Here is a 26,208-nt window from a genome sequence, read left to right as displayed (position 1 = left end):
GATGACATTTTGGGGGTAGATATTTATATTATTGAAGGAGCAATTAGCTCTGACTGGGAAAGGATTAACTCTCAGGGCAGAAGTCTATGCTTTAAGAGAACATTGTATCAATTCTAAGAGGGGCTTCAAAAGGGGAACAGATTTACAACAGCAGAGCACTTGTACTGTTGGAAGAGGCTCTGGCGGACTGGGAGTCATCACAGTTATCTCTGAGACAGTGAACAATGCTACAATTCCCATCAGAGCACTAAGGGCCAAAATTTGGTTTTAGTTTCCACGTTACACCTTCCTTACACACCAAATGGAAAAGCAGACCAATGTAAGCGCTCGGTCTGGTTGGAGTTACTGATTCTGCCAGTGCATGGGAAGCAGGCATGGGCCCAAAATGGATTGATCTGTTTGAAAACCCACAACTTTAAATTAACCACATGTTTTCCCATCATAAACTCTGCCTAGCAGGAGGATACAGAGCTTCTAACACATTGACTGCCTCTGAGTATTTCAAAGCCCTTAATCCAAGGAGGATAAGCACAGAGGACATTCACATCTACTGATCTTTGTCTCTTCTTAGGGCCACTAAGAGTCGGCAGCAAAAGCAATAGTGCTTTCCAAGGAGCCAGAAGTGGATCCTGGCAAACAGAGTGTGGCTTTTATCATCCTGCTGTAGTTTGTTTTTCCACAACTAGTTAATCAGAAAGGAAAAACCTCAATGCCCCTGGAATACCACACCAGCGTTACAGATTGATCCAACTGTGCTCTTCGTGTACCATGAACTCTTTATAACCCTCTTCCAGTTTGCTTGGCTGTTTCAAGTCAGAAACTTCCCCTTTCAGTGTTAACAATGTAATGCATCTGAGGCTTTTTGCATGTAAAAAAAGATCCTACTTTGCTCTGCAATAGTAGACTTTGTAAAGAATGTCAAGTTAATATGTGAACATGTTTTCTTTGCTAGGGCATAATTACGTTAATCCTGGCTACAGACATGGCGAGACATGCAGAAATACTGGACTCTTTTAAGGAAAAAATGGAAAATTTTGATTACTCAAATGAAGAACACATGACCTGTGTAAGGACATTTTGTAGGTTATTATTTTTCTGTGCATAGTGTGAAAGCTTGTAGATTAACATTCGTTTGCTTAAAAACCGAGATTCAATACACACTACCAAAACCAAGTCCTTTCTACATCCTCTGCCCCACCAAAAAGAATTAAAATTTTGAAGTGCTTTATATAAAATAGATTATTCCAGCTTTAGAAACCCTGGAGTCCCACGGAGAAAAAAAAAAAAAAAAAGTACTGTCAGGATACAAATTCTTATTGTCCATTACTATGGGGCAAGAAGTATCCACAAGAGTACAAACTCTAGTCTCCTCTACTTCCTAATCCAGTCTTCTTTGACGTCCAGGGAAGCTCTCCCCAGCTGCCTCTGGGTGTTTCACAAACAACTTCATGGTCATTTGTGGCTGAATCTCTTCACGCAGCAGATAAGTGCACATCCCACTGTGACACATCCCTGTGCTACAGACAGGGAAACCGAAGCAGAAAGGGGATAAGTGATTTACACAGGGTAACTGAGAGAGTGGAAAAGAATCCAGATCATTTAAGACCTCTGATTTAATCCTAAAACTGTCCTTTCTGTCTGAAAACATTCCCTCCCACTGCATTGTAAAGACACAGGTTCTGGAGAGAGGAAAAAGGGCTGGCAATATGACTGCAGTATTGAAGTATTATCTTCTTTCAGCTGAAGATGGTACTGATAAAATGCTGTGATATCTCCAATGAAGTCCGCCCGATGGAAGTAGCTGAGCCCTGGGTAGATTGCTTACTAGAGGAATATTTTATGCAGGTAAGAATGAGGGAGAGATGCAATTGCAGAAATTGCTTCTTTTCCTGAATCCCACCTCAGCTACAGGGGCTCCATTGTCTGACAGCCCAGTCTAGCTCTAGGATGGAAAGGCTTCTTTTGCAGAAAGTCAGAGAAGGATGTCAGCGAGAGAAGCTGTTCAGAAAGCAAGTGAATGCAATTGACTGCAATTTGCAGACGAAAGACAATAGCAACCTGGAAACCCTAATGCTAGTAGACTGAAGGCTGTTCTCTGAAAAGCATCTGCCTTGCAAGTTCATTTGACATATAAAAGATTTTTGAGCCAAAAGGGCAAGAGCAGTGGCAAGAGAAAGTTGTCAAGGAAATCATAGCAAATACCACGTGGGAACTAGTTTAGATAATTTTCACTGCATGTGAACGTTCCCCTAAAAAGAAAGCAGAAGACTTGTTGCGGTGCACAAAGTCAGACTTTAAGCTCCACAAACCATTGCTCCTCCCTGTATTCCCAGCTGAATAGAGCTTCTGATTGCTGAAAGAACGATCTCTGGAAGAGCAGCCCTCAGCTGCCTCTGGTGCAGCGTGTACGGGCTGAAGCAGTGGGATCTTGAGAGACACACAGCTGCAGTGCTCTGAGAAGGAGATGCCAGAGCTTCTTGTGTGTTTTGTCTCTAATTTGATAGGGTGCATACTGAGGAGGGCTTCTCACAAGAGACAGACACCTCGGATGACGTGTCAGAAACACTCCTTGCTCACCACATCTGCAGCTTTTTACTCAAAATTACAGTATCTGTGTGCCTTGCTGTTTTGGTCACCTGGCAAAAGCACTATGGGCTGAAAGACACAATAAGTGAGAGATAACGTCCGCTACAGGATACCCTTTTTGCACACACAGTCTGTGCACAGTCTCCTTGCACATGAGCCCACATAGAAACAGTGAGTTACGTGGTCAAGTAAGTAGCTTGGTAAACTCATTGCAGTCAATGGAATTGTTCTCCATTGACTCAGCTAGCCAGAACTAGCTTTAATCATTGGAAAAGAAGGATATATAATTTCTGGTTGAATACCTGAGAATAATCACTCTCTGGAGAACGATGAGGAAATCAAAGACCTATTCCCTTTCTCTAGAGAGGCAAAAGCCATTACGACCTTTCTGAATGCTCAGAAATATTTTACCTCACAAGTCCCATGGATTTACAAAGGGAACCAGGGGGCCTCATTGTCCTGTAAGCCTGGAGGTGAATGCTTTCAGGCCAGTACTGTGCAGATGTAACTGAACAGAGTTCTCTTTATTCGGATGCTTGCCCTCAACAAATCAGGATACATTGGCCCGAGGGAAGCATATTGCTATTCCATGCTATCTTCAGACACCACTGAGATCTGTAGCTGAGGGCTACTGCTCTTTAGCTAGTGATATACTTGGAACATTACTTTCCTCATGGGCTTCTAGCTGAGATTAATATTTGGGTTTGTTCCAGAGTGACCGAGAAAAATCTGAGGGGCTTCCAGTGGCACCATTCATGGACCGTGACAAAGTGACCAAGCCAACAGCACAAATAGGCTTCCTGAAGTTTGTTCTCATCCCCATGTTCGAAACAGTGACAAAGGTAAGTCAGCCAAGGCCAGAAGCAGAAGTGGGGGTGTGCAGAGCTTCAGCGTTTGCTCCGACAGGTGTTCAGTTAGCCGGGGAAATGGGGATGTGCAGTTCACACCCTGCCTTTCACCCCATTTCTAGCACTAATGAATCTAATGAATACAAAAGCAAACGATGATTCTTTTTATCATTTTCACCTAGCTATTCCCGGAAGTGGAGGAGATGATGCTCCAGCCCCTTTGGGAATCCAGGGACCACTATGAGGAATTAAAACAGATAGATGATGCTATGAAAGAGGTAAGTTCTAAATATCTCTTTGATAAAGAAAACATTATGATTGAATAAGTCAAACATCATAATTTAATAGCAGCTTAATTCCAAAACAGTGGGAATGCTGATGGCATAATCACCATCATGAGAAACATATCCATTATACCTGGCTGGAGAGAGGCGGTAACACAAGCAGTAAGCATGCACAAGAGCACGCCTTTGCAGAGTCCACCAGGCACCACACAAGCACGGCCGTGGGAAGGGAGCTGCTTACAAGAGAAGGACCTGGAGACAAAACCCAGAAATAACTGCCTGAGGGGAGCGTGTTAGCAAACACCTCTTCCTGGAGGGAGCTACCTTCCCCTGGGAAGGAGTTAGCCTGGGCTGGATTGCAGCAAAATGTCCTGGGGTTGGGCAGTTCAAGGCACTGCACCACCAAGGCAGAAGTTTATTTTCTGGGAAGAAACTTCCACTCACGTGTCTATCATCAAGGATGTGCTTGAAATTTTATGAGGAATTACTCTCATAGACAGCACCCAGTAGAATTAAACACACAACAAACGAAGACATTTTATGGCCCAGGCTGACTGGGGACCTCCATTTACAGAGTGCCTCCCATTTTGACATGCGAGGCTTAGGGGAGGTAGGATGTACATGTAACCACGTTTGCTCTCTCTGGCCACGTCCACCTTGCCTGACAGGGCAGAGGCCAAGGCCAGGCCCTGGGAGCAGGTGCCCCACACCCGCAAGTGCAGCAGCCGGCGTGCTGGCCCGGCTCCCGCAGTGCCCTGTGACACTGGGCCTGCACGCCTTCCTTGCACGCCTCTTGGAGTGCTGCTTTTCCCTGCCGAGGCAGATGACAAAACCAGCCCAGATGGCATCAGAGTCTAGGGGTTTTCTGACATGAACAAGTTTATCATGTAGACAGGAGACTATCAGTCACTCTGACATTAAAATAAATTGGGAAGCGCCCTGGAGCGCTAGTTGTGCTGATATTGTTTGATTTGTGGGAAATGAAGGTTCATTCACTTGATCATCTTTGGCTGGATGAGGGGAATAGCAGCTTTCTGGTGTAGCTCCCACCTCCTCCCAAGTGCTTCGGAGGAAAAGCCCCCCAGCAGCACAAATACTAAGGCTGGTTAATCAAAGGGCACATGCTTTGAGCACACTAAGTTATAAAGGAGAAGAAAATCTTTTAGACATTCTTCAGTTTAGGGAGGAGCATTTCTCAAAGGAGGGCAGAACAACTCAGATACGACTGCCAGACTTTGAGTCCTATTCATCTTTCAAGTTGAGCCAAGCTTTTACTTCTGGTTTACAGAAGCTGTCACAACAGAAATTTTATACAAATTGATGGAGCTTTAATTATGGTACATTGGCACAAGAGGTCTTAGGAAAATAGGAGCTGCCTGAATTCAGAAATATCCTGAAACAAGAGGAGTTAGATAATAATCTAAGAGCCTAGCACAGCAGATGATGAGAAAGACTGAGTGCTGTTTACTGAGGACATACATCCAGAGCTGTTTGGATGAAAAGTTGCCTGTCATATACCAAGTTGCTGCCTGTTATTTCCCAAGAAATGTTGCACATGCCTTGTGCAGAGATGAGCATTTGACTCACAGCAGCGATGAAAAGTGGCACTGTGTGAGTCAGGGGTATTAATCCTGCTTTGCTCTTCATTTCAGTTGCAGAAAAAGAAAAGTGAAAGTTTGACCACCGGCAATACTGAAAAGTGAGACGAAAAAGTCTTTGAGCAAAACATAAGCCCTAAGGTTATTCTGGTTTTGAGAAATGCTGTATTTGCCAAACAGACTTGGTGGCTGCGTCAAAATCCAACAGGGACCAGGTACGCGGAGAGGTGACAGGCACGGATGCCCTGCCTGCCCGTCTGCCTGCCCGAGAGCCCTGTCTACAGCCTGCTCGTACAGGCACTGCTGCCGTCGGGCACCAAGGGCTCCCCGCGCTCCGCAGCCCCCCCAGCAGGACTTCCCCTGCGGACATTGCACAGGCTGCAGCACGGCTCAAATCTTCAGCAGATTTGCCTTTTTGGTGACCACACGGACCACAGTCTGTAGAGACAAAGTGGAGTTTAGCTAAGGAGCCTTTTCTGGAAAATGATCCACTAGCATCCAAAAACAAAAGAAAAAGTTGTTTTAGTCAAGACACTATATATATGTGTACAGCAGTATGCTAATTACAGCATAGCTTAACAGACGCTTATATTCTGACAGGGGTCCTGGCATATATTTTTGTTTGCCTAGTAGGCCCTGACGACACATTTCTCTGTATTGTTCTCTGAATTTTATAGTGTTCACAGCACATTCAGAAGCCCAGCATAGTGGATGCAATTGTTTTTGTTTTCTACACTAGAAGAAATCAGAAGAAACCTTAGTGAATTTGCAGGTTCGCTTTGTGGGCTGGTACAGCTAGAGATGATGGGATCCTTCACCACGAGCAAAGAAGGGAGCACAAAGCTGAAACCACTGTGCAAGCATATTTTCATCCTCGTGGATGCAAAAAGCAACAACAAGATAAACCTTTGAAGATGAACAGATTTTTTTTTTTTACTTTTAAACTGATCTGCTAAATAATATATTCTTCTACAGAAATGGGTGTTGTACTTGTTTTCTTTTGCATATGCATTCACATGAGAACTGTCTCTGTTCCTAAAGACAAATGCTTTTATAACGAGTGCAAGGTAAGGGACTGTAAAGGAGAGGGGAGGGTCGGTTCTCCTGAAGAGGAGAAGCTTTAGAAACATTTTTTGTGGTATACTTGCATCGTAAGTGTAATATCGAAAGAGCTTCGCTTCCCTTGATAATTTTGTAAAGTCTGGGAGCCAAGCTCTGCCCGGAGTTGCAGTCGTGCAAACAGACAGTAGGCAGTACTGTGATTGACTCCTGCACGCCGCCTTGACAAAGCGGAGGCTGGAAGAAATCCCCCTTCCTCGTGCCCACGACAGGTGAGCCACGGCCACGCTGCTCACCCGCTCCTGGTTTCTCCCGCTGTGGAAAGGTCGCCCTCCCTGGGGGGTTTCAGCAGACAGGATCAGCTCCTGTCACGGCATGACAGCGGCATCCCCCGCACTGGCAGCCGCAGGCATGCAGCCAGCGAAGCACCGTGCGTGTTGCTCCGGTCCTCCTTGGCTCAGTTCTCGAGGCTGCCTCATCAAGTTTGCTAGGTGTGTTAGCAGTAAGGGTAACACTTGGGCTGTGCCTCTGCAAAGTCCGAAGGCAATGCATTGTCTTAACTTGCTTTTCAGAAAGAGATGAGGAGGTGGGGGCCAATCTTTCCCCCCATGACCCAGGAAACACCTTAGGAAACTGGTAAAGGGTCTGATCCCTGGATTTGAACAGTCCTGGGGGACCTCAAGGGAGATGGGAAGATCAAAGCAAAGGGTCAGCTCCATGCTACACAGACATCTCCATGAATGGAAGAACTAAACCCTAGTTTTGACTAGCCTTAAAGTTTTGGTGCTTGAAAGTTGGATCTGAATGATGAGGTTTGGGCCTTTTTTCTGTACTACATCTTACAATCCAAAGTACATCGTGACCCAGATTGTTCTGCTGTGGACTTCTTTTTCACAAGTAAATCAGTTTAAATCAAGTTTACCATTTCCACTCAAGTGGAATTCCCTCAAGAATCAGCTCCTAAAGCAGATGTGCCGTGCAGGAGCTGTAAACAATTGTCTAGGATATACTAGGTCCTTCATTGAGCTAGTTCATTAGATGAGAAAACCTGCTGTAGGAACTTGACTGCATCTTCCTCCCACTAAAACTGTTTAAGAGTTAGATCCTGATAGGAAGTTTTGTTTCAGTTGGAGGGATTTTCTCTAAGCATAAATCCTAATCCAACAAGTGTTTATATGTGTGCTTAACTCCCACAAGCCTAGTCATGGACTCTGGCATGCAGTAGCTAATTGCATAGTGCAGGCTCCTTAGATTTCTCTAATTGAAGTGCATGGGAGTTTGAGAACTGGTTGCCCTTGGTGCTTGTTTTGGCTCCATAATTTTTAAGAGCAACCTGAAAACTGTTTACCCGAGAGAGGTGATCAGAAAAGGTTGGTGAAATCCTGCTAACTTTACTGGAGCTGCGTCAGAAACGTGGAGAAGGGAACGCAGCCCTTCCTCAGGGCTGCACTAGATGCTATAATGCACTGTGTGGCTTATTGAAGGAACAGGCAACATCCAGGCTGCTAGTCATTGACAGCTGTAAAAAAGACCACATGCAATCACAACCATCTATTGGTATAAATAGGAATACCACAGCATTTTTAAGATCATTTGCCTTTGTAATACTAGATTTCTAAAGGCAATCTTCCCAACATATGTTTAACCAAAGGGAATGCAAGGCATTCTCTCATAATTCTAGTTTCTTATACTTTTTCCATAATATTTCATGCTGTGATTCATATGCAAATTAACAGTTTTGAGAATCCTGCCAATCAGGCCATTAAACATCACACATTTTCAAGGTGACATTTTAAAACTACACTGAGCATGAAAATGAAGTTTCTTGAGGCAGCCAGACAGATGTCTCAGGTGTGATTTAATCTTCTCTCTCCCTAATCCAATGAATAAGAGTGAATATTAGATCTCAGTGTTCTTGTTTCAGCTTAAGGTAGGTGCCTTACAAAGAGCTCTATATGATCTGTTGCATGCATCTTCTCGGCATCAGGACAGTGCCACATGCATCCCAGCCTTACATTGCTACTCCTGTACTTGTGATATAAGTTTACAACTGTTCCACGCTGTGTAGCTATGAAAACTAATGATGAGCCCTGGAATTCTAATTCTTAATTTTTTTAAATTACGAGATCCCACAGCCCCATACTCGCTTCATTTTTTAGTACGGCTTTCATAATCGGATCAAACTAAGGCTATAGTATAACTGCATGTCTTGGGAAGGAACCAGCTTTTTTAAAATGTGAATACCCCCACAGCAGCCAATTTGCAATGAAAATTTAGTGTGTGTTAAATACACGGGTTAGGTAATGCCAAAGAAGTATCTGTACACGGAAATTGTTAATCTCAGTGCTGCCTCTGAGCAGCAATAATAACAGCATCTGTTCCATATGGGAGCAAAGCAGAGTGCTGGTATGGAGTATGAGCCCATCAGGAAAAGCGCTGTCAAGCTGTATTCAATTTTCCTGTTGGAACAGTGGGCTTTCACTGCAAACTGCCCCCCTCTCTCTGGAAACAGCTGAAGAATGAGCCTTACCTTTGTACTTGGTTTGTAGCATTAAGAGCAACACACTTCTTTTTATCCTCCTGTCATATTGTTCTGTTGTGAAAGTTTCTGTGAGAAAGCAGACACAGTGGGGCAAATCACCTACCCTACTAATGCAAAATCTCCCCGTATTTATCTCTTCCCCACACTATCCTCTCCTCGATTTCCCTGTGGCAAGGCAGGGTGTAAAACACAGCAATGTGCCTGTTAGTGACAAGGAGCACTTCAGCCCCAGCCTGCGGGAAGGATGTATGTGAAAGGACAGCCTGACGTAGGGCCATCCAGCTGCTGCTCTGACTCCCAATGTAAAAAAATTACTTTTCAAGGGGTTGCTCTGGAATGAGGCACATCCCAGCTCCAGATTGTGGTCCAGAGGACACAAGGCAGGTCCTGCTCTCCTGAGCCACCCTTCTGTATGCCCAGCCCTCTCCCATGCAGCACACTTGCGGTTATGATTGTTCAGTGCCAGCAAAGTGAAGCAAAGGCTTTCTGAAGTGTGTTTTAAACAGCTTGGATGCTGCTTTTCTAGGCAACATGGCAGTGCAGTGGGCTATTTCTCCTTTCTCTCTGCTCTCCAGGGGAATGCCTAGGCAGAGGTAAAGTTTGTACTCTGAAAAACTGGCACATTGGAGTCCTGGTCTGTGTGTGAGTGCTATGACAGCACAAGAAACCGGTAATAATAATAACTACTAAACAATAAACCTAGATCTGCCGCTGGCTTCAAATACCCTCTAGAGCAAGTCACCAAGCCAGGGCTTCCCTCTCCTTTCGAACAGGGAGACCCACCTCTGTAAAGTGTGTTGTGGTATTCGGATGCAAGAACCAACAGTTACCATTTTCAGAAAGTATGACTTCATAGAAACTTCTGGCCAAAAAACTTATTAGATGTCTTCATAAATGAAGAAGCTGTCGCCAGCAAGTCAAACATCTCTTTCTTTGTGATCACGTTGTAATACATCTGCCTCTTTGCTAGTGAGAAGTATGACTTCTCACTATCTCACATACACAAAAAAAGCTTTCTGACTATTTTGGCATGTAATCAGGAACTACAGGTGTACTCAGGCACGTGCACACACACACAAAATGGCTATCTGTAGACATTTTTGCAATATCGCTCTTAGTTCTGTTGCAAGATAAACTTAGAACCAGGAGGGTTTGGAAAGTGCAAACCAGTCTTGTCACAGCCAATGTTTGCTATAATGTCTCTGAGGAAAAACATCTCTGTTTTCCAAACTGTGTGGAAGCACACTTGCTGCCTGGCTGACGAACCCAGCAGATCCTCTGCCCTAAAGGAAGCTCCAAGGTGACAGGGACTTGGAGCAGCTCTATTTCTTTCTAAACAAAAAGAGCTTGCTGTCAGCCTGCTGATGGTGTTCTGGGCTCAGGACAGCTGGGACACACTCCAGGCTGAAAAAGGCAACAAGAAAATCAACACAAAACCATATAAACCCTCCTCAAATCCGTGTGCCCAAGCCACACCTTCTAGCATGCCCAGTTAATAGCTCCCCTGGTTAACCCGTGGAAGACAGCTTGTCCCACAGCACTTGTGCTACCAGAGAGCTGCCAGGGCTTTGCAGCCGCCCCATAGTACACAAGGATGCTCTAAAGCACCCATAACTAATGGGCTTGTGTATGGACAACTAAGCTACAAAACCATCAGATATGCATGCATCTCATTGGAAAGGCAGATTCAGACCTGCCCCTGGCCTGGCCTGAAACAGGAGAACATGCTGTGTCAGAAGGAGAGGCAGCCAGGCCACCATATGGTATGGGGACATAGCATCCCCTTGTAATTTTTCAGATAATATGGGCTTTTTTTCAGGCTTTCCCAGATAGGTTTAGTGTTTGGGTATGCACGGCTTGCTCCTGACGTGGTGTCTCCAGCTACTCGTCTGCTGCATGACTACCTCTGCTCCCCAACTACCTCTGCTCGCCACGTCCAAAAGGCGAAAACATCCCCCCACAAAGGACTGTTGGTGGTGGACACATTGGGCTCTGAGCACCATGGCTCTTGTGCCCAGCCGCGACCACCCTCGGCAGCCAGCATTGCAAGGGCTCCAATGTAAACGCAAACAACTGCCAAAGTGAAGGACACACGAACGGGACATTGGCTCTGAGGCCGTTCTGCTCCTTCCAGCTTCGTAACAGGGAAGCTCGTTGAGGTCACTTTTTGAAAGGGAACTTCTCTTTTGGGCTGGAGGGTGGGTGTTTTTTCACGCACTTTTCCATCTGGTGCTGCAGCACTTGGTCTGCTTTTCAAATCAACGTGCTGGAAACACAGCGGCCATGTTCGCATACCGCTGCAGCCAGTGCCTGGGGATCAGCCAGGCTTTCTGTCACACAAAAGCCGCCTTGTCAGGCCTTCACATCGAGGCCATGTAAAATGGCACCGGAGGCTGAAATCCCTTCTTGTGGTTTAATGATAAACGTAGCCTATGAGTGGGCCCGTGGCTCTGGAACGTGTGTGGTGAGGCAGAGCCGATGCCCACGCCATGCAGGGCGGCTCAGCAGCAGCCCAGACACCATGGGGGACGGTGGTGGCAGCGCAGATCTCACCGTGGGGCACCGAACCTCCCGGAGCACCGCAGGGAGCACGCCGCGGGCCCTGGCAGAGGCCCTGAGCCACCATCGGCGTCAAGGCACCCCAACAGCCCCCATGGGAGGAAGCTGTGGGGGAAGAGGGAGCAAAGGGCCTCTACGCCGCCATGGAAGCATCTTGGCTGCTAGCCCCAGCCTTCCCCCTCAGCCATGTCTGCCCCTTGGCTGCTAGCCCCAGCCTTCCCCCTCAGCCATGTCTGCCCCCACAGCCCCCCGCACTCGCAAATGAAGGGAAGGAGGGGTGTGCGCTGGGGAAAAGCCTCTGACAGCCCCACAGCTTTGGGAATAAAAGTTACAGGAATAACAGATTTTTCCAGCTTGATGAGCAAATTCCTCCCTCTCCTTCCAAATTCTTGCACTAACTTGAAATCTTGAAATTTCATTTTCATTACTAAAAAATCCTCAGCTACATGAAATGAACATTCAGAGCAATGGTTATGTGTTGCTTCACTTTCGAGCTATATTTTCTCTTCCAAAAAATGTTATTTTAGGCAAAATTATCCTTGAAACAAACCAACCCACAATGTATGTTCTCCGTCGCATTTCCTTGCCCTGCTTTGAAACAACCTGCCCAATTCGATTTCAGCCCATAGGCGATGCCGAGGCCATGGCTGGAATCCCTCCTCTGCCACCCTCAGGCCCAGCAGAGGATGATGGGGGACAGAGGATGGGGGTCAGGCCAGGGGAGCTGGGCAGGCAGTGGGTAAGCACCTTGCACTGGAGAGGAGGCCAGTGCAACCCAGAAAGTGGGCGAGAGCCTGGGACAGGCACTGGTGGGTCCAAACTCCACTCACACCGGGAGTTTTGTGCTTCCTTCCACACCAGCAGCTGTCCGCCCACCTCTTCCCAGTGCCGTCCAGGGCACCAGGACTCGCATGGTGCCGCCAGGGCTGGCCGGTGGGGTTTGGCTGCAGGAAGATAGCTGCTTATCTTGGGGAAGAGCTGTAGAAACATGTTTCTAAAGGTTATAGGATAACAAGTCTAAAACACTGTGTACTTCAGAAAGTTCACTGGGGCAATGTGCATGTCATAAATGACAACTTCGTTTCTTCCAGGCTGTATTTTTTTTTCCCTCACTCAAGACTTTGATCCTCCTTGTCATGCTGGCTACTGTGTGTGTTGCCAAGGGCAGCCCTCCAGCTGCAGTGACTCGTCCCAGCTCCTTTGCTTGCAGAGGACACGCCATTCATTTTACAGAAGGTGAGCCAAGGCTGTGTCATCCAGAGCTGCCAGAGGCTGGCCATGCTCTGCCAGAGAAGGGTGGTGAGTTTCTTCTCCATCTGGAAGGCAGCCTGCATCCAGGAAGATTCTAGTTTGTAGAACTTTAGTGGACAAAAAGTACAAGAATCTCCTCTTTGTTTATAGTGTTTCCTTTTAACCTACCAGCTGTTTCATTCATTCATCCTGTACAGTGATTTATTCATTGACCTGTGCTTCACATTGTCATTTCCACCCATGCAGAAAGCATCAGCTGCTGCTCAATCTCTGCACAGTGCTAAGCACCTTCATGAGAGACTGCGCTATGACAGGTCATCCTGCTTCATCTGCTGGCAAGTATATTTTAAAAGGAGCAAAAATGCATTCCTATGCGTACATCTTATTTTACTTACATATTTATGTTACTGGTTTGACTAAACGGAAAATGGTCAACACACAGATAGTGCCACCCACAGTTCTGAACTGCATTGAATTATAGGCATTCATATAGCTTCATTTAGGTGTTGTACAGAATCGAGGCTCAACATGTGTCTTTTGCATGAAAATACATAAAATTAAATTGTAACGGTTACAAGCTGATCAATATAAAAAGTTTGCACCAATTAGGATGGTAGAGCTCACTCTTTCGAACATCAACTATGCAGGCTAACTCAGGAGGCTTACTTTTTTCAAAACTGAGATTCAATCCATTAATTCCAGTGTAATAACCTTATAACACCTCTAAGTTTATCTCTAGGACAAAGGTCTTTTCTCATCCCAGTTGTTAAAATTTAACTAGGGAGACAATAATCATCTTGAAAGACACATTGCACACGGAGGGGGATTCGGTGGCGTGACTTACAAGAGGAACTCAAAGGTTGCAGAGTAAGAATGGTGTTTGCAGACTGTAAAAAAGAGTAATAACCTCTGGGACATTCTTTCAAAAAAGAGGTGGATCCTGCACTGTGCTGCACTGCATAGGAGGATTTGCCTTCCATACAGTGGCATCAAAACCAAAACCTATTTGCCAGATAAGGTTTGCCTGACTTTTTAAAAACTTCTTTTTTTGAGCCCTGTCTTGTTTAGACCTCAGTAAAAAGTTAGTTTCACCACTATAAGTTGCATCAGAATTTGCCCTCTGAACGTGTATTTACACAGTGCAGCCTTCCTGAAGCCTCCATCTAGTTGCCTGGAAAATCAATTTCTCTGTAAAAAAGTCATATATAATCCAGAGCAGACAAAAGTGCCTGGATTAGCCCTGGGTATGTGTGCACGTTGCCCCTACTCTACTATCCCAACTGTTGCTGTATTTTTGCTGCCAAGTGACATAGCTCTGTGCTGTGGGGCTTCCTTGCCCAGAGGAGGAGGAGGAGGAGGAAGAGGAGGACGTATCACAGTAGGCGTTAGAGGGTGATCTGCAGCCAAACCCTTTTACCATTTCCCTCAGTGCACAGCGGGAGCATTTTGGTCTGCAGGAAGGGGAGCTCATGCTCCAATCTGCACTCCCAGCAAGGCCAGCCCCCTTAAAGCACCACAGTTGCACAGCTCACCTATTTTTGGGCGGTAGACATGGCAATGACCAAGGCACAATACCGCTAGGGATGGCAGCATGGCCGTGACCTCGCTGACAAGCCTAATTCATAGGGAAGCTGGCAGCTGCCAGGGCAGGGTTAGCCCCTGCAGCAGGGGCGCAGCTATAGCAAAAGGAAGAGCAAACCTGGCACCCCCACAATGCCCATCTCATGGCCGCAGCTTCACCCCCAGCGTTCCTAGAGGGGAAAGGCAGCCCAGGTTTGAGGCTGCACACATCTGCTCTGCCAGTGCTGGTAGACCAGGGATTATCAGGTTTAGGAAGGGCAGTAGGGCTCATGATGAGGACCTCTTCTTGCATGGGGTCCATGCAACACACACCTCCCACGGCAGTGGGGGTAAGAGCTGGCACTGCAGAGCCAAGGGAGATAGGGCATTGGCACCCCTGTCCTGGGCTTTGCATGTAAAGAATGAAACCGAGGACTGGGCTGGCCCTAAGGAACAAGGTGCTGGACACTGCTGCCAAGTCACCAACGCGGCAAGTAAGAAGCACTGGTTACCAGGGCGCAAGAGTTGAATGCCTTCATGCTGTTGGTGTGTTTTCCAAGTTGCAATACAGCATTTAACAAAGTAGGTTTGGCAGTCAGATTTGCATACAAATTCGCATACTGGCTTCACTAGACCAAATTCCGATTAAGCATTCAGTGCATGTAAGAATGGCAGACGCGCAGCCCTAACAGGTGTACTGTTTTATGCTACGTGATGGCTGTAGTGTTCACATTAGACATGATTATATCCTCTTCTGCCCAAATACAGGTTCATTAGCTTGCATCAGCTCCATCCATTTCCCACATTGTCCAAATCTGAAACCTTTTATCTTCTCCAGTTTTGCTTTTTTTTTCAGAATGATATTATTATCTACTCTGCTCCATTAAGAACCCCTTTTTAGCTCATCTGGTGTATTCTTACATACGTAAAAGCAGCATAGTAACAAGGAAACACATAGGACCCTGACATTTCTTTTCACGCTGATACTCACTGTTCAAAATGTCCTAGAAGAATAACAGTGATGTCTTTCTTTTCACAGGTGAAGAGGAACAATCATTTGAAAGGACTCTCCGTCTTTGGAAGATGCTGCACCAAGCAGGCCGTTTCACTATCCTTTTGCAAAACACACTGAAATCCCTTGGATGACACCCACATCAGTCCTCACACCCAACTGCACAACCATTGTGTTAAAGAACTGCCAAGGGAGGATCAGTGAAGAAAATTAGGCAAAATTTTTACATTCTCAGATTCTTAACGAGTTAGCAGGGTGAGGAGGACAATAGCCACTATTCTCAGTGATTACATGATGCTGGCAATAAACAACTTTCGTAACTGTTGTATGTCTGTAAAAGCCCCATATCACTTCAAACATCTCTGTCAGGAATATGGTTCCGTAAGTAATGTGCAACAGCCACCTGTAGGTTCCAGCTCTGAGTGGCCCCACAGGCACAGCTCCCCAAAAGGACAAGCAAGCTACATGGCCACTAAGGCCACAATAGCTAATGATGGAGCCAACACCTACCCTCTCAACACTGAGATCACCAGTATTTTCTTTCTCTAGGTCATGTTGAGATCAACCAGCTGGCAATTTTAAAGTTATCACAGATCACGGCCAGGGTTTCCGATGCGAATCATCCCAAACAGGTTTGGCTCAGTTGCAACCCTGATCTCAAATCTTAGACTATATCTATAAAATGTAAACACTGCTTCTTCAGCCTAGCTCTGATAAGGACACGTCTACAGTGGTTATCCACACAGGTATGTAAAACAGTAACATTTCACTGGAAGCCTCTCAGTTTAAAATTCATCCAACTTTCTCCAGGGACGACCGTGTGCCACCAGGAAACAGACATCTGTAAGGATAGAATGGAAATGGGTGTCTCCCCTTTGTAGGGGAGGGTGGAGTAGATGTCATTAGTTCTCTTTTCACTTCTTATCCCACATATGACTTTCCATTGGAAGGAGACTTCATACTGTGGTAGCTCCAAATTGCTGGGCAGTCTGCAAATGTGAAGAGAAGCATGGATTCTACCTCAAGGACAGCATAATCCAAAATGGGACAAATCAATTCAAATGGTGCCATACGTGCCCTAGGATGAGCGAGCGGGTGATGGCAGCACTCTGACGATGCTGAACGTTCTGCAGGGACAGCAGACGACTCCTACCACCCTCATTCCTTGTTTAGGTCCTACTCATTAACCTCTGTGTGAACACAGTGCTGGTGCCATCTTTGGTCACCAAGAGATCTAAGAGAGAAGTCAGGAGAGTCACAGGGATGCACAACGCAATCAGTAAAACACTAATTACATTTCTCCAAAATGAAGTTGCCAGTGTAAACCCATTTGCATTTTTTCAACTGAAGTTTTTTGCTTGGCTTGTGGCAGTGATGGTTATAGCATGCTTCTTCTGCTGTAGTTCAGGAAAGATTTGCTGATTGCGCCAACCCAATCCATGATGGCACATGCAGGGGCTGATGCAGCTCCTTCCTACCTGGACAGAAGCCTGCTAGATAACTGTACAGAGGTGACCTGTTTGCTTCTCCAGGAGCTTGCCTGAAAGCTCAGATCCAGAAATATTTTCCCTTCCTCCCCTAGATCTTGCTGGGCCTTGTGTTACTCCTGCATGTTCAGCTTATCTGCTGATTTTAAATCAGGATAATTGAGGTATGCTTTCCTCCTGAGTTACATAATTTTATTGTAAGTGGATGAGCTGAGTTGGGAACACTGTGCTCAGCTCAGTTAAGTGCGAAACTCACAGGGACAAAGCAAAGCACACTGGGGCAAAAAACAGGCTGCCTTTACCCTCCCCAGGAAAGACTTGTAAGTGAAGGTGTACTTGACTAACCACAGGCATGTGAGCTGCAAATCAGTGACTACTACTGCCCGGGGAGCAGGGTCACGCTCACACACGAAATGTCATTGCAGGGTCACGCTCACACACTTTACCACCTCCTGGGTGAGTCAGGGCTAATTGCAGCCACATCTCTTTGAAGAGGAGCTGGCTTTCCTCCTGCCACGGCTAAAAACAAGCAGTCAGGGCTCACTAGGTTTTGGTTTGAGGCCCTGAGAGACCTCATTCGGCCAGCGCAGACAGGGCTGAGTCTATGTGATACGTTGCAGGCAGATAAGAGCTTGCTCTGTCCCAACAGGGAGCCCGCCCAATGTAACCCGGGTGTGGGTAGCGGCTGTGCAGCTTTAGATAGCATGGTGCTGTGAACAGGGTGGACCAGCTCAGGAGCAGCACTGCCAGTAAAGCCCAAGTGCAGGTTAGCTTTTCCGGCATCCTCTTCCACAGAAGTCCCCCATGGCTCAGAGGTGTCCAGGGTGGGTCAACTCCCACCCTCAGCAACACTCTCTGCCCACCTGCCTCCCCTGCCCGTAGCTCAAGAGTGGGAAAATACGGCAAAAGCAAGCTAGAAACACTTTCTTCATCTCTTGCAATTTTGACATAAACTATTTTTTAAAATAGATAATTTTATTTAAAAAAAAAATAAAAATCACAGGTTTTAAATAGGCTGACCAACAGGCTTTGCACATGTTAATTGTTCTCAGGCTTGTAAGAAGAACTGGATTCTCAGTGACAATTACAGAAACAGCTGAGATGCACACATGGTCCACAGGTCTAGCTCTGCTTGCGGAATAAAGACGTGGCATCTTTCACCAAGCCATGAATGACGAGTGTAGGAACGGGAAGACAACAGTACTTCCCAGAGAGCCCTAACAAGAGAGCAAATTCTCTGTTTCTCATTACTGAACTGTTTGGTGCAATTGCATACCTTGCTCAGCGAGACACATTATGCCAGTGACATCTGTGGGGAGAGCCCGATACCTGTCACTTCTGTTAGCGTGACACGAGATGTTAGAGCCCAGACTGGAGCCAGGAGCACTGGATGCTGTGCCAAAGCACCAACAGCATGCACAAAGGCGAAGTGAGCAGAGGAAGAGACACACCAAGCCAGAAGGAGAGCTGGAAACAGGGCTCTGATGGCTCACACAGTCCTGCATCCCTTGGCAGGCACATGAGCCTCCTTCCCATGCCCAGCAGGCAAGGAGAGCTGCTCTCACTGTGCCGTGCGTTCCCAGAAAGGGACACAGCAAGAGGCCTAGCCACAGACTGGGTCCCCCAATCTTGCCGCCTCTGACCCCGTGGGAGCAAGACAGGGCATTGCTTACAAAGTGCCAGCAAAGCCCCAGGTGAGGCCACAGGGCAGTAAGTGAACTGGGAACCTCCTAAGAATTACAGTAATTGTTATTAATTCATGCATGGATTTCCCCTATGCTATCTAGATAATGCTGTTGGGCTTCCCAGAAAGCATTAAAAAAAAAAAAAAAAAAGGCAGATAGGGTGAAAAAACCTCTTGCTTTTTGATTCATTCAACCCATTTTCAGTGCCTTCCTAAATATACCTGTTGCTTATTAGCAGGAAGCAAAAATGCGGCAGCAGCTTTTCCACACTGGTACCTGGCACATCCAAACGGAGCTGCTATACCCAACTGTTGCCCGAGCTGCTGCATCTGACCGAGGAGCACTTTGAGTTTTAAGCCACTAACATTTTATGCAGAGGACTCTCTAGCTGCAAAGGTGAAACAGTCCGGAGGATTCTTCTCTCTCCATTTTTTTTTGCTATAGATCCTGCCTGTGCTGGGTTACAAAACCAAAACAAAGCAGAGTGTCTGAAACTTCCTCCTGGCTGTGCCATGGAGAGTAGAGAAGGGACAGAGCCTGATTTGACCTGACTATATTTGACGAGCAATTTAAAACCTTATATAGCTGGCTTTACACTGAGCAGAGGGGGATCACTGGGGTCTTCTGTCCTAATTTGGCTGTGGGTTGGTTTTGGAGACCTTTTTAATGAAGGCAGTAACAAGAGTGCGAAAAGGCTGAAAACTCAGTTTTATGATATAACGACAAAAGTTCCTACGCCTTTGTATAAAAACAAGGAGTTGGAAACTGCTCTTCTCTCTAAACAAACTCTCATGATATTTCAGGGAAACTGAGAAGTACTCATTGATTTGCATTGTTCTTACGAGAAGACGCCTCACACAAACCAGTTCTGCCTTGTTTACAAAACAGAATTTCTTGGTCAAGTATTCCAGAAACACAGTACATGCAAATCTTGAGACAGTGACTAATTATTACAATTATTATTTCCTTGAAGATAAGAAGCCTTCACTTTCTAATGGCTGGTTTATTTGCTGAATACCATTGCCCATAGATACAATGATGAATTATTATTTCAGGTAAATCTAAATGGTACATAGATAATAATAGGAATTCTTCCACAGACCAGGAAATAGGATAAAAATCAGATCAATGTTGCTTTTAATTTAAAATAGCTGCCGTGCCTCATCCTAACTTTCTTGAACTTTGGAATATTAGAAAGCAAAAGAAGCACTGCAATGTGAAATACTGCAATTATAAAGGGGCAAAGTCAATGGAGAAACCCAAGACACCCAGCATTGCAAAAAAATAACTAGAATTTATATTGCATGCTGCCATCTTAACAACATGCTGATGAGAAAAATACAGTAACACCCCTCTTATGTAAAAGCAAAAAACCCTGGTGGCTTGCCACACAGCTGTAAAGGCAGTTAAATCAAGCTTCACGTCTAAAAATCTGCACAGGTGGAACGCTGAAATGGATGTTTTAATTGGTGTTTTTCACATTGAATACTGTGTTTCATAACTGCCTTCCCCTGGTAGTCACTTCGGAAAGGATTAACAGCAACAGCTACTTGCTTAGGCTGTGCTCTCTTTTCTTTAACACAAAGCACAGAAAACTCAAAAGTGCCAGAATATACCGCTCCCTGGCCATCACGCAGGATTTAGGTTGCCCCCTTCTCCTCCCACGGTGGTCAAGAGAGGCGAGGGCTATGAGCGGCACTGTTCTTTTCCCATGTGCAAATGAGGTTTAAGCCAAACGATGACAGCAAGGTACCTCACACAGGGTGAGGGTCTCCTTAACTTCATGTTAGAAAGCAGTTTGGGTCTCCTACTAATGGTTGGGGGTTTTTGCTTGTGGTGCTTCTCTCTCTCTCTCTCTCTCTCTAATTTTATATTTTTATATATATATATATATATATATAACAACTTGATCTAGCAGTCCAAAATAAAAATTTCCATTCCAGATGAGATTATTAAATTCTTCTTTGTATCCCTATGGGCAACATGCAGAAATACCATATCCCGCTTGTAGATGTAAATCTGATCAATCTCAGACAAGTGAGCAAGCGTACAAAGCTTTTCCATCTAGAGCTCCAGCCTTGCTGTTAATAGAAGCAGGGCGGCTCCATGACTGCATTAATGTGTATCTGCTTCTACCCGTATTTGCTTTGTGCTGATTCTCTGGAGTTAATACATCCACCTAGCTATGATGTACTGTTTGAGTTGAAAGTTTAATTAAATAACCAACAGTACCTAACTTCCATATCCAATGAACATCAGTCCCACTGACTCTAATAAACTTACCAAAAGTCATTGAGACTCGAGGCTGCACGTACTGATTAGAAAATGAGGGACAGCCACTCCTGGATGTTCAGGTTATGCACACAGGAACATCTGTCTTATGCATGTGCAAATGCATCCATTATCTCTATTAACAGAAAAGGGGGGGGGGGAGGAAATACAGTATTAAAAGAAATATGTTGCTGATGCTGTGAGCTCTCTTGAACACAAAGCATCAGGTCACACGACACATTCTTTGTCCACGTTAATGGGTGCTGACAGCTGCGGTCCAGCCTCCGAGGCACCCATAGCCAGGGCAGCTCAACTGGGAAAGGAGCTCTGATAGATTTTTAACTGCTTATCCCCACGGGACATGGTGGCCTTGCATCATAGGCTTGCCAAATGTCACACGCTACACAAGACTTGCACCTTGCTGCCAGTGATGACTGCACGCTTGCCTGCATGCTGGGCATGGCGTCCCCAGCTCTGGCCACAGAGCTGCCACTGCCAAAGCCCCTGCTGGGGTGGGTGACGCAGCCTGAAGAGAAGGATGATGCCAGGGACAAAAGCAAAGACACAATCATAGTGCAGAGCAAAAAGCCTGATCGTTCCCTTTTTGAGAGCCGGGGGTGGAGACCAGTGCAACCACAGGCTGCTGCTGGGCTGTGCTCTGCGCCCTGCTCCTCTGCTCAAAGCAGCCACACAGCAGGCCAGGGGGCACAGACCTGCGAGAGCTCGCTGCCTGCATACGGGTGTGCCCTTGGCTGCGGCCTTCACGTGCAGGTCCCTGCCTTCTGCGGGGACGTTTCACCTCCTTGCCGCCCCTGGTTTATCCCTCAGCTGCTCCTTTGCCTTCCAGAGTCATGTTAGTCAACTGAGAGGTTTTTTTCCCCACAGAATTTCTACTCCAACCTCGACCTGACTGAGGGAAGGGGATGTGCAGAAGGTTGCTGGGTTAAAAAGTGCTGATGTGGGATATCAAGCAGTGATCCACTTCAGGAGTGGAAGACCCTTTACTTCCAGTTCTTGCAGGACTTTCCAGAACCCTGGTCTCCAGAGGTGCACAGTAACTTACACAAACGCTTTGGAAATCAAGATCTGTCAGCCTCTACAGCCATTCAGTCCTCTAGACATTTTTCTTTCCAGCCTCTGCATCTACAACTACTGACAAATCACGTCCAACCTGGTTTTTCTCATTTGCGAACCACCCCACGGCCGAGTCACCCTGGGCTCATTCAGACCACATCACTAGGACTGATGGCAGCAGGGACAAACAGTAGAAGTTAAGCCCACAGAGTTTTTCCTTTTCAGACCAAAGCACTTCACACAAAATATTTCAGCAAAGAAAGCCGAAGTAGACATTGGAGCGTATTGAAATTGGCAGCAACTTTTTATTTACCTGACGGTAAAGCGACTGTATTGTATTGGGATTTATTTTTATTTTGTTTTTAGAAAAGGAACATTTTTGCTTACAGACATTTTTGTTTATAGATTAAATTGGCTTTTGAAGTTTTGTTAGAAATGTAAGGACTGTTCTAAAGCATGCTACTGGGCTGCATTTGGTTAGGATTCCTTCCTGCTATGACAGATGAAAGGTCACTGTTCAACAACGTGTTGCTGAAGGGGTTTCAGTGAAATCCCAGCGACAGGAGAAGGAAGTACATGTTTCGGTTTAAAATGCTGAGGAAAAGAAACTCATTATTGGTTCAACTTTTTCCTTACCTGCATTTTTAAAGGCTCCTTGGATTGTCAGTGCTGAGGAGAGAAGCAGGGGAGTTGCAAAATCTCCACAAAAAGAGTCTAGCACAGTGTGGGGTGAACTTAGGTGGCCTACAAATACCCCTCGCAATGGTTCAAGGGTTCCCAGGTCTGCTATAGAACTACACCCTAGCTGACCCATCCCCTTTTTACTAGGCACACGTACATGCTTCAGTTCAAGTTCAGAAAATAAACACAAGCGAGCGACATCAGGTTTAACCACTAGAAATAAATACTTCAAATACCAGGGAGAGGAGTGTTGTCCCACTCTCTGTGGCAGTGGTATTTACTCCTTTTTAATGATTGGTGGGTGTCTAACCATTTTCCATTCAAGGTGTAGGCACGCTAGTGCGGATGTAGACCTTCCAGCAAGTTTCCTTTCTCTGATCACTTTTCACAGGCCCCTTCAAAGCAGTTCACAGACACGCACGGCCTCACAGCTTAAGCTCAGGAACTGCTGCATGCAGAAAAGGAAACACGAAATGGAACAGGAAAGGAAAACTCGCAGGAAAAAGAACAAAAAGGCTTGACTTGTCTGCCAGATATCACATCTCATGTCACTCCCACACGCTGCGATCTGTCATGAGTTCAGGCGTTGGAAGAAATTCTGGGGTTCTTCCAGGACAGCAGGCAGGGAGAGGATCAAGAGAACATCCCACAGCCAGTGAAGAGCTCTGCCAAGCTCTATCCTGTGCTGCGAAGATGGCTGGGGAAAAATATCCCTCGGGAACAGGAACTGACAACATGGCAGTCTCTTACCCTCTGGAAGTGTAACAACACCGACATCCACGCCGAAACCCCACATAAGATCTGTGACCAACCCACTGAAAGCAGTTACCGGTGTCGTCCTCTGAAGATTTTCCTCCTCTATGAGTAAAGGGTTTTGTTTATGCACAGGGATTCCTAACACTCAACACCAAAGCTGCTAAGGTAGGGTTGGGCAGAAACCTCTGTGGTGAGCAGGACTGTCACAGAGAACAGGCGACCTGCCCTGCCAGCCCCTGCAGGAGAGCCCCGCATGCTCACAGCCTCCAGCATCCCTGCACCTCTCCCGTGCTCAGGTAAGAGCATCAATCACAGCAATCCGTGGGACCAGCCCTTACAACCTCAGAAGACCCGGCTAAAATAACGGTTTGATGACACAAAAAAGATCTGCCTTTAGCTCACACCACCACCTCAAAACCAGTACTACCTCGTGATGTGCAGAAGTGGTCCAGTGCAGACTCCTCCTGCAGATTCAAATCTGTTCAGAAGTGTTGCAGTTTGCTTTGTATCAGCAGGCTTCATGCTGGGTAAAGAATCGTTTCTCCACCAGCAGCCAGCAAAATAACTAGTTGGAGCTTTTTCCTCCTGTCTGCTCTGAATCACGAGCAGCGTGAGTACTGGCGCGTTCCTGGCAAGATCGTACTACTGAATCTGTGCACAACCAAACTCCTCACCTGAATGATCACAAAGCTACACCCTGGGGCTGGAGTTTCCTTCACTGCTTCCCCAACTCCTTGCCCTAGAGCCCCCTCTTAAATTAGATGATACAAGGACGACAGAGTTTGAATAGCCACCATCACGCAGCAGGTTATCTCAGTCTCCAAGCCACCATTCCTACCCATAACATCAAGCACTTCACATGGCAATTTCTCATCCCTTCTTGAGGGCCAAGAAAAATACGCATCACCAGTATCGTACCGATGTACGTCCTGCTCCAGTCAAAGGTCTTCACCTCACACATGCAACTGCCCTTCAGAAGAATGAAATGAGAGTTTCTTCATCCTAGCTTCTCATCAGCATGGGATGCAGGCAAACTACCAAGAAATTTGTTGAGATGTAGCTGATTGTTGGTTATCCATTACCGACACTCAACATATTCCACCAGAGAATGGGAAGCTACAAATTGGCAGCAAACCAAGCAGCTGGGCCTCACATCTGCATTTGAGCTCAAAGTTTAAGCCTTTTACCACATTTCCAACCTAAATATAGGAAAGCATTTGCTCCATTTATATGCTATCACATATGTGCATATATACAATGACGCACTGCAGAAATAATTACTTCTAATACAGCATAGCTAAGGGCAGCCACAGCCTTCCCAGAGCACTGCGCGTACGAGAACAGGAGCCTCACCAGTCAACAGGACAAACCAAGAAACAACCCAAGCCAACTTCTAGGAACTGGTAAGGGCTCCACGTAGCCCAAGAGCCTTCAGGCACTCGGGGTGCGCAGACAGTAACCCTGTCCTAGGCGTGAGCCTCCACGCTAGGCCAGCTCTTTGCCGTGAGAGCCAGCAAGCCACGCCACCAGGCCAGCCCGGTGGTTCAGGCACTCTCTTGAAAATCAGAAAAACACATCAGCCCCAAAGCATTTGCTCCAGATTATGTAAAGTCAGGTCTGTTTATCTCGGGAGACTCTGTTATTGCACCTGACAGGGGTAAAACTCCTCATCAAACCCAAACACACCCACCTACCAGCCTCTCCTTTGTCTAAGAGGGAGCGTAATCCAGGAGCACTCTATTGATTTGGTGATACCCAAACAAGATGCTTCGTATCACTGGTACGTGGATTTTGGAGAGAGGGCGCTGAATGGCTACACAAGTCCATAATCTTTGTCGAAAGGACACTGCACTCTTACATCATGTAACTGCACACGCAGTAGGAACTACTTCACATTTTACTCACACCAAGGCAGCTCCTGCCAGAATTGAGACTTTTAACCGGAACAGACAATACCACTCTTGACGCTTCACAATTTTTGTCCCGAGACCTTTGCCAAGGCAGAAGGTTCTTTACTTAGAAGTAATCACCGAAAGAAATCAGACCCTGGAGGTGAAGGGCTGGCTCTGTACTAATGCAGGCAATGCTCTGTGCTTAAGCAGGCACTTCCAAAAGGAATATGAAAATCCATGTGATATCCTACAGCATGAGAAAGACTCGTGGCCTCTGGGACACGTGATAAGGACAAGACTGCAATCCTGAGCAGACATAAGCAGCAAGTTCTGCTCTGCTGCTGAACAGCTGCTATTCTCAAAACAAGCGACATCTCAACAACATCCTACACAGCAGCGTAACTAACATTTTGCACTCAAATTTCAGTGAGTGTCCTCCAAAGAGGACAGCTTTATAAAGAGACCTAGAGAACTATTCATGGTTCATGGGCCAATTCTGAATGCTTTTAATGGATTGTACAGATTTCTGCACCTGGTTTTATGAAGTACATAATATTCGATGTAGACATGATGCCATCTGATAGATCAATGTGAATCCTCTGCCCTGTGATGAAGCAACAAGTGATTCCATAAGGCTCTTACTGGTAACTTTTCAAAAAAAGATGTATTTCTTGGCTAACTGCAACATGAAAGAGTTCTTGATGAAAGAAGCAGAATGCACTCCAAGTTTTGCACACGGGGCTCTCAAATAATTTTCACAGACAGATTAGGATCATATTGCCATAGAAGGATCTTCCAATAACACAAAGCTAACTGAGATGTATCATCTTTTACTTCCCAGCGTATAAAGTCCACTTTTGCACTTCTTCCTATAGAAATATGCCACAAGTAAGAAACAATGGATTAGAAGCTAGGCAGAACCCCTACCATATAAAGTGGAAAAACAGAGACAGCAAAGCCTCAGCTAAAATCTTTCATATACCGTAAGGATTTTGCTACATTCCCTCTCCCATAGCCGGGTACACTAAGTTGGTTACATTAACTAACAGACCTTTTAAAAAGT

General features: G+C 46.0%; 1 protein-coding gene across 4 annotated transcripts in view; it reads left to right on the top strand.

Annotated features, from left to right (window-relative positions):
- Nucleotides 1-5,421, top strand: part of PDE9A (phosphodiesterase 9A) — a 49,372-nt gene extending 43,951 nt beyond the window's left edge. For all 4 annotated transcript variants that reach the window (XM_086479344.1, XM_086479266.1, XM_086479188.1 and 1 more), the window contains 5 exons: nt 953-1,066; nt 1,741-1,845; nt 3,300-3,428; nt 3,617-3,712; nt 5,371-5,421. In XM_086479344.1, the coding sequence (XP_086335470.1) occupies nt 953-1,066; nt 1,741-1,845; nt 3,300-3,428; nt 3,617-3,712; nt 5,371-5,421 (495 nt within the window). The remainder of the gene's footprint in view (nt 1-952; nt 1,067-1,740; nt 1,846-3,299; nt 3,429-3,616; nt 3,713-5,370) is intronic.
- The last annotated feature ends 20,787 nt before the right edge of the window (nt 5,422-26,208 follow it).

This window comes from Leptosomus discolor, chromosome 1, assembly GCF_034619465.1.
Source record: "Leptosomus discolor isolate bLepDis1 chromosome 1, bLepDis1.hap2, whole genome shotgun sequence".
Classification (NCBI taxonomy): domain Eukaryota; kingdom Metazoa; phylum Chordata; class Aves; order Leptosomiformes; family Leptosomidae; genus Leptosomus; species Leptosomus discolor.
The sequence above is the reverse complement of the archived record's forward strand: the minus strand, read 5'-3'. Positions and strand labels throughout refer to the sequence as shown.